General features: G+C 33.0%; 1 protein-coding gene across 26 annotated transcripts in view; it reads right to left on the bottom strand.

Moving 5' to 3' along the window:
- Nucleotides 1–5,759: 5,759 nt before the first annotated feature.
- Nucleotides 5,760–9,518, bottom strand: part of BAZ2B (bromodomain adjacent to zinc finger domain 2B) — a 330,327-nt gene continuing 326,568 nt past the window's right edge. For all 26 annotated transcript variants that reach the window (XM_051986301.1, XM_051986305.1, XM_051986311.1 and 23 more), the window contains one exon: nucleotides 5,760–7,217. In XM_051986301.1, the coding sequence (XP_051842261.1) occupies nucleotides 7,064–7,217 (154 nt within the window). In that variant the 3' untranslated portion in view covers nucleotides 5,760–7,063. The remainder of the gene's footprint in view (nucleotides 7,218–9,518) is intronic.

Raw genomic sequence — 9,518 nt, 5'->3', positions numbered from 1 at the left:
GTTATTACTTTCCTAATCCTAGACATTAGTTTTGGGGACTGCCAAATCAACTCTGTTCATTTATCTTGAACTTACAGATTTTTTCAAATGAATTGTTTAGTCACACCTGTCCCCAATTTTATTTGGCATCAAAGGACTCTGCAAATCACAGCACCACTACATTATCTGTGGATCTGGGGCAAGTTCCATATTCTCTTTCAACATACTTCCTTATCTTTAAAATTAGGTCATTTGAACACCGAGTACAAAGTTTTACATCATTATAAAATTTATTGGATCTGAACTAGTATTCTGAGTTTAGAGCTTTTTTGAATTTTTATATCGAATTAGTCAAACATTAAACACTATTAAGCATAGTGGTAGACTAGGTACTGGATGAATATAGACTTTTAAAGACAAAAGTTTCTGCCTTCAAGCAATTTACTTTTGGGGAGACTATTTTTTAAAATTAGACAATTTGGGGAGAGACACTAGGATCTGAAGGATTAATTAAGACAGTGGCTCTTTTGCTGCTCTTGGGGAAAAAAATAGCCATTTCAATTGAGGGAATTCATTCCAGGCATGGGAGAGAGCCCATATAAGAAATGAAGTATCATGTGGAGAAACCCATTTGACTGACTGGATTATAATGTAATAAAACAGAGTTATATATAATAAGAGTAGAAAGGGAGTTTTGTGACAGGTTTTGAAGTGATTTGAATGCCAAACAGAACTACCTATATATATATAGTCCTGTAGGCAAAAAGAAATTTATTGAACAAGGGAGTATCACAAAGCTACTCATGTTATCCCTAATACACAAAACTGACCAAAGAAAAGAAGACAGCAGGAGAGAGGAGATGAAGTGTCTATTTTAGAGGTTGCTGTAAATAAAGAGGAAATATATGCAAAATATATAAAATGTAAAAATATAAAAATTATAAAATATATAATATATAAAAATATATTTTAAAATATAAACATAAAAAAGGTAAAAATTAGTAAGAATTGGGAAATGAATGGATGAGCGAGATAAAGAGTGAATAGAGGATCACAATCACAAATCTTTATCTGAACAATAGTGAACCAGAAAAAGAGAAAGGCGAATTTGGAGAGAAGGAAAGACAAAGAACTCTGTTTTGGACATCTAGAGTTTGAGATATTTACAAGATATCCATTTTGAAATTTTCAGTGGGCATTTGTGCTGGAGGACTAGAACTCAAAAGAGAAACTGGGGCTGGATATATAGATCTGGAGTCATTTACAAAGAGATGTGGCCTGATGAATTTAACAATCCAGATTATGTACAGTACAGAGTATGTCAAGGGCCTTGAGGGACACCCTTAGCAGGAATATGATACAGTAGAAAGCATTTACTCTGGAGGTCACAGGATCTAGGTTCATACTCCACTCCTGATTAATAGCTCTTTGACCTTGTATACCTCACAAATCTCCTGGGTTCTCAGTTCCTTTGTAAAATGAAGGCTTAAGACGGCCAATGAAGTTCCAACTCTATATCTGGTTTTTTATGATCCAAAATCCTCTGAAAACCCAAAATATTTCATAAGCTACCCCATCTAGTTTTGTGTCACCTAAAGATTTTGTAAGTTTAATATCTTAAGTCACTGATAAAAATATTAAGACAAAGATTTAATCAATCTTTGAGGTACCTCCTTCTAGCATGACATTGAACCATTAATGTTCATTTTGACTGCCTACTTGTTGCTGCAACTAGTTCAAAATACTGTAAATTAAACACTATTAAGCATAGTGGTAGACTAGGTACTGGATGAATATAGACTTTTAAAGACAAAAGTTTCTGCCTTCAAGCAATTTACTTTTGAGGAGACTATATTTTTTAAAATGAGACAATTTGGGGAGAGACACTAGGATCTGAAAATGTACCATTGTCTAGCTTGACCGTAATATAGTTGCTTGTTAAAAGGTTTGGCAAAAAGTCTTTTCCCTAATTTACTAGTCTTGTACTGGAATGCTTAAATAGACCTGGAATCTCATCCATTCCATATGGTCAAAACAATATCCTAACTCACCCATTTCCCCTATGTAAGTTAGGCTAAGAATTTTCTGAGAATATAGAGACTATTTTCAAGGCTTGATTGACTCAGGAGACTAAATATTTAGACTATTGACATTTCCCCCCTCTTATCTGCTAAGGTCAAAACAAGCAAGCAGCTCCAAGGTACATTATGATTTTTGATTTAAGGACCATGAAGTGCAACACAGAAGCTGAGGAGCTTTTCTCAGACTAATCAATTCAGTCAATGGAGTCCCCACACTCCACCCCGATTTCCCCCGCCCCCCCCCCCCCCCAGACTAAGTAAACTGTTAAAACTACCATGGCCCAAATTTGAGTCAGGTCCAACCAAATATTGTATGACTCTCGTTCATGTCCTCTCAAAAGAGGTTGCTATAATAGTTCTATTATCCTTTAATCTGTTCTTCAGCGTTTGATAGGTTGCAGCCTCCTGACATATACCATATACCTTTCAGTTGCCCTCTATGTGATGTTCATTTAAAATTTTTCTTTTTTATTATTAAAGCTTTTTATTATCAAAACATATGCATGGATAATTTTTCAACATTGACCCCTTCAAAACCTTGTGTTCAAAATTTTCCCTTCTCTCCCCCCCTCCCCCCCAACCCCTCTCTTAGATGGCAGGTAATCCAATATATGTTAAAAATGTTAAATCCAATATATGTATACATATTTATACAATTATCTTGCTGCACAAGAAAAATTATATCAAAAAGGAAAAAAATGCAAACAAAAAAAATGCTTTGTGTTGTGATCCCCACTCAGTTCCCACAGTCCTCTGGATGTAGATGTCATCTTAAATTTTTCAAAGACAATGTGCTATTCCAGGTGGCTTTACTGCCCTACAGCAACAGTGGTCAAGTTTTACTGAAAAAATGGACTTTTGCTGTCACTTGGGATCAGTAAAAGTTCTTTGCAATTTACCCAAAGCAGTAAGACATTTCTTTTTCAAGTTTCAGGCCAACTCACTGTTAGTGAATCTCATTGGTCTCAAGATATATTTTTGGACACATTTCATAAGTTTCCATTTAGATGCATTTTAAAATTCTGGGTATAATTCTTTATCCATTTGATCCATCCTGCATGAATTGGACCCACTTTTATCTTTTCTCAGTCTGTATATATTCTGTACTATACATCTTCCTTTGGTAAGTATATATTTCCTTCTTTTATGCGTCATCTGATGTTATTAGGAGGTCACTATTTCTGTTACATCTTCCAAGGAATTTTTAATTTGATATATAGATGGAAGAAACCTTGTAAAATGTCTATAAAGTGTTCTTTTGTTCAACTGAAGCAAGAAATCAACAAATAGTAAATGTGGTTATACTATCAGGGTCATATTGCTAACATGATTAGGCAGAATAGAATTTTGGGGAGCAATTTTCATAACACTATCAAAAAAAGGAAATGGTTAGCTTAGTTTGGAATAAATTATTCTTGATGAAGCCATCTTAGATCTTTGTGGCTTCCTGTTACCTAGATCTCTCAATCGACAAAAATTTATTACAACCTATACACTTTTCTAAACACTGGTAATAGGCCCACTGCAGCTCATGTTAATGTTTAAAAATCCCCCAAATTATTCTAAAGGGGCTGTGTGCCACCACTTTGGCACTTTGGTAAAATAGTAAAAAAATGTTAACAATAACATATATACTAGTATGCAAAATATACTGTGCTAAGAACTTTATAATGATATTTCATTCTCAAAAACCCAGAGAGGTAGGTAGACAATTATTATTTTACAGATGAGGAAAGTGAAATAAATAAACAAGTGACTTACTTATAAATTACAGGATTACAAAGTTAAATATTAAGTGTGTGCCACTGGATTTGAATTTAGGTCTTCCTGACTCCAGGGCCAGTGCTTTATCCACTGTGCCACCAGCTGTCTTCTAGTTTCCATTTTCTTTAAAAATCAAAGTTGCTTGATGATTTCCTAACATGTATATACACTGTATTCTTTAGTGAACTCTCCATTCTCATTCTCATATAAATTCTCTTTGGAGCTTCAGAATTTAATTTTTGAAAGCTTCCTATTCTTCTTGGGCAGGCTTCTCTCAAAGAATTTTAGGTTACAGAATCTAAACTGGAACCTTTGAAATCTGCTCTCTCACAACTTTAGAGTAAATTTCAAACAATGCCTGACTTTTTTCTCCTTTTTTAAAATCTAAATTCTAAGTGAAATGTTTACATCTTGCCAAAGTTAACATCATGTGTACTCAAAACCCAGTTCCTTCTCCTTGTCAAAAAATACAGATTGAGAATAATTTCCATGTATTGAAAAATCAGATTATTGTGGCAGTTCAAGACATTTTGTGAGAGTGATGTGGAATAGTTGTATCTGATCACTGTTGATCGTTGTAGCAACAGTAACATAAGTGAAGGTAGATCAGGCCCCTTGGGAAATGCAAGATTTTCGGAGTAGCTTAAACATTATCTTGGACTACCCTAAATTAATCTCATTTGATACTGTGAAGCAACATGCTATTGTGCATAAAATATTTGACTTAAGAATCAGAAAGACAGGAACCAGAATTCTTTCAACATTTAATATCTTCACCACCATGAGCATTGTGTGTCAGCTTCTGTTTCTTCATCTCATTAAATGGGGGTAGGTAATAAACTTACCTATAGTAATTAGCTCATATGAATGAAATGAGGCAATTTATGTAAAGTGCTTTGTGAACCTTAAAAGTATTATATGTATCCACTTAATATTACGATAATCAAGAACTTATGTACTTATGTATCACATGCATGAAGAAAAAACATTCCCATTTTATTGATACAGCTAGCTCTGAAGGAATTTACAGTAGTAAAAAAAAATCCCTATTTAAAATTTTACCAAAATTTCCTTCTTTCAAGGATATTTTATTTGCCTTTTAAAGGGAGTTGTTAACATGTAATAAATTTGGCATTTTTATGTTTCTTCATTCTGATATTTTGCTTTCATTAATGAATTCCTTGGGCATGTGCTAGAATATACTCATATGTAATCCTTTTATATTCCATCTAATATAAGTTAATTTAAATGCATAGATCAAGGGTTCTTAACCTGAGGTTTGTAAACTTAAAAAAATTTTTGATATTTCAATTTGTTGGTTTTCTTTATTTTCTGCATTTAAAAACATGATTCTAAAGGTCTGTAGATTTCATATAATTGCTAAAAGGGTCCATGACACACAAAAAGTTAAGAACCCCTGGTGTGGAGCATAAGCAATAAAAATAAAGTAACTAAGGCACAAAGGATAAATAACCCATATGGAGCAACTGACAATTTTTCAAACACAGAAACACATTTGAGTTCTCAGCTCTATTTTGTATTTTTTTTTTGAATGAAGCCTTTAAAGTGTTATTTCAATGTTTAGTTAACTGAAACCTGACATTTACACTATAATAAGCATGCTGATGATAAATCATGTACATGTGTTAGCTAACCATTTAAGGAAATTTGAAGGATACTCTGTGTAAGTTTTTGTGGCTCTCAATTTTTTCATTTTCCCCTATATTTTGTGGTAAATAATGGAAACTCCCCTATGATTTTTTTGTTGAATCCTATGAACTAAATTAAGAATTTAATCATTTTGATATATATTATACTTTTAATACTTTTTTTCCTTCTGGTTCACTATGTGGATGTCAATAAAAGTATTTAGAAATCAGGATTTTAAAAAATATTCTAACTTTAGGGTTACTAAAAAAAAAAAAAAACTTAAACTAGTTTGTAAAAGTCTTTTATTGTATCCGTGCCACACATACTAGTGAAAAATAACACTCCTAAAAAAAAGGGGGAAAAAAGATTGCTACCTTTTCCACAACATTTTATTTTAAATAAAACTTCAAGTACTCTTACATAGGTACAAAAAAAATTCTGATCTATCTGCCTCCAACAGGCCACCACAACACACAGTAGATAAAACACAGTGGTTACAAATGTCTTTTTTTTTTTTTTTAATTTATTTCTGTGGCAAGGCAATGGGAGGGAAATGTTTCTATGAAAAAATACTGTGTGCGTAGGAAATTGTCACAATTTTATTCCACATGGATACAAATGATTATATACTTGAATTTGAGGCCCTGGTGGCTTGAAATTATATAACAAAATAGAAAAAAATGGAAAACTAGTATCCCCTACACCCTGTTTCAAAGGCAGGCACTACCAAGATTAAGGAGACTCCACAGTGTTGGTAGAGGATAATTACTGTACAAGCTGTATAGCTATAATTAATTACCTTAAGACTAAAATAAAATGCTACAATCCTTCTAAGGCATAAACAATAATGTCTGCAAACAATATGTACACATCATACATATTTAAAACAATACTTAATATAAACAATAATGAACAGTATATACATGTCAATTTTTCTTCACTGTCTTGAAATACAATTTAACTACACAAGTGATGCAGCAACATATATATAAATGTACTTGTTACTCTACAGTAAAGTTTAATTTTTAGTGCTTTTATAGCACATCAGTGTAAACAGTTTTACTTGGCTTTGTTTTATATTTTAAAACATTCCTTGTTGTATTTTCAAGATTTAAAGCAATTTTCTAATTCTTCCTTTTCACAGAAAACGAAGATTCTGGATGCAGTTTAATCATAAATAATTCATAAAATTAAATACATTCACTAAAAAATAAACTACAAAGTAAAAAAATGAAAAATAGATATTTATTGAGTGGGAAAGGAGAACCATTTCCCAAGTAGAGCTCTGGTGGTTGAATATTCAGTGCGTTTTGATATATTTTCATTGCTATTGCACTATAACACCCCTCTCTTTGAAAATTCTTTGGGTGTGCTTCCCTGTTCTACCTATAATAGTTGATAAAACATACAAACCAATAACCAAGGGCCATGGTTGCTGTAGGAGTGAAGCCTTTAGAAGTAGTATCACTTTTCTGATACTTAAGGGAAAAAAAAGTCTTATGTATGTGCCTTGCACTTTTATGTAAATACAGTTCACATTGCTGGTCTCATCTGTCCTGTTTAAAGGGGGAAGAATAGTTCTGATAACTTCAGCTCACTTTGAAAGTATCTGTCCATTTTTTTTCAAAATACTTCCTCATGTTGTGGCCAGCTCTGCCTATGTCAGAATCATCTTCATTAAAGGTTTCACAGTTGTCAAAAACAAGCCTGACATCTAGAGCAAAAGTTTCGAGGTTAGAGTACCTAGAACAGAGAGAGAAAAAAAAAAAAAAAGCTTTTGTTACCATTTTCCTCCCTACTGAAACAACTATTTTGACTGACAAATAAAAAAGAGTTCTAAGTACCCCTAGTTCAGGCAGACTACCTTGCCATCTATTCTGTGACACTCTGCTTTTGATTCTGCTACTCGCTCTACCTCCTGGTCTGGACATAATAATCAACATATTATTGTTGCATCTGATCAGTCTAACTACCCTATAGAAAAACTCATTATCCTAGTAAATTTCTATAACCAAAACTCCCTTCCTCAGTGTGTACTGTTGAGTCATTTCAGTGGCATCCAATTCTCTTATGATCCCATTGGGTTTTCTGGGAGTAGTTTGCCATTTTGCTTCTCCAGTTCATTTCACAGATGAGGAACTGAGGCAAATTGTTTAAAGTAACTCGCCCAGGTCACATAGCTAATAAGTGTCTGAGGCCATATCTATACTCGAGTCTTTCTGACTCCAAGGTTGGCACTCCATTTACTGTACTACCTAGCTGAAGATTGTAAACTGTTTTTCTAGATTGTAAATTTATTGCCTCCAGGAAACATTTTCTCTGGATAGAGTTTTAAGCCCTAGCACCATATGCTAAAACCTATTTTGCAATTTTTTCTTCTTTTTTTTCATTTATTCATGATATAATTTATCAGAAATGGACTTAAAGCTGACTATATTTAGAAATTCAAGTTTGAAATTTCAAAGTATGAAAATGCATTAATTTAAATTAAATAATATTATATATGTATATGATTATATAACATTAAATAAAATTAAATGGGGAGAGTTCTACAGATTTTTGCAAATCATATTTTCAGATGACCCCATCTTTCTGATATGCACATCTTTTCCCAAGCTTGTAGGCCATTTCTGTTCTTGGTCTTTCTGGAATCTGATTTCAAATGCTATCTCTGATACTACCAGTTAAAACCTTGAAGAAACTACTTAATCTCCCTAGGCATCATCATTTTAAGGTTTACTCCAACAATTTCTAGTTTGGCAATTGAGATATAAACAATGCTTACTTAGTTCAAGTAACAATAAAACTAACACAGCTTTTGCAAGTAGATTAACTACACATTTTAAAAAACACAAAGGAAAAGTTCATTTAGTTCATTTAATCAAGATACAGGCTCTTAATTATACAGTCTTAGATAGTTCATAGTTCCCTCAATATCTGAGCATTCTACTATCTTCTCAGTATATTTTCTCCCTTTTTAAACTTACATTATTTTCTAAATTTCTTCTTCTTCCCAGCTACTAATTCCTTTATTTCTTATTCTTCCAGTCAGCTCCAGGCACACCAATACAAATAAAAGAAACCTTATAAAACTTATTTGCAAGTGACAATGTCATAAGAAATTACCGTCCTCTAAACAGAAAAGGGCATTTTAGGTCTCTCAGGTTTTTTTTTTTTCAGTGTTTCCACTAGGAAGAGCTCATACTCTGCAAGCACAGCGGGAAGGAAGCTGCTCCAATTGATAAGTAGTAGGTGAGTGGATATTAAAGCTAAATGAAGTGCCAATATATTTCAAAAGAAGCTTTTAGAAATGCAAATTCCAAATTATTTCTAACTTGGGATAAAGAGTATTTTAAAAAATTAATAATACAAGTGAGACTCTCAAGCTTTGGGAATAATGCTTTGATAATACTGAAAAGCAAAGCAGCAAAAATTTTCTATTTCTTTTCTAGCATTTTCAGAGATTTTAAATTTCTTATGAGGAAGTTAACCTCAAAAAACCAGAGAGTCATTACTGTCTTTCAAGTCACAGCTAAGTCAATGGCTTTGAATTATTCTAAATCAAAAAAAAAAAAAAAAAAAAAAAAAAACCTCACTGCTGGAAGAGACATCTGAGATCCACCCCATACCTGAAGCAGTACAGGAACTCAGCTGTAACACCTTAACAAAACATCCAGCCTCCAGCTCTGAAAGATCATTAGTGGCAGAAATTCTAATTATATCTTGAGGTAGTTTATTATTGCTTCTTTTTTTTGGTAGTACTTCAGAATACCATTTCTCTGCCATTCTATTATTTTTGTCTTAGACCCAATTACCCCAATCCTGGACTTTGGTTCCTGCCTCTTTTCTGGTCTCTAACATCTTCTCCATTCAAAATTTCAAAAAAGAGATTTCTCAGCCCATATTACTGCCCTGGTTCAGAACCCTTTAAATATTCTCAATTATTTCCCACATCAAGGTGAAACTTTACACAATGGACTATAAAACTCTCTATCAACTGCTTTTCCCAGTACCTACCATCAGTTCCCTAACCATAACTTCTAC

This window comes from Antechinus flavipes, chromosome 3 (genome assembly GCF_016432865.1).
Source record: "Antechinus flavipes isolate AdamAnt ecotype Samford, QLD, Australia chromosome 3, AdamAnt_v2, whole genome shotgun sequence".
Lineage (NCBI taxonomy): Eukaryota > Metazoa > Chordata > Mammalia > Dasyuromorphia > Dasyuridae > Antechinus > Antechinus flavipes.
The sequence above is the reverse complement of the archived record's forward strand: the minus strand, read 5'-3'. Positions and strand labels throughout refer to the sequence as shown.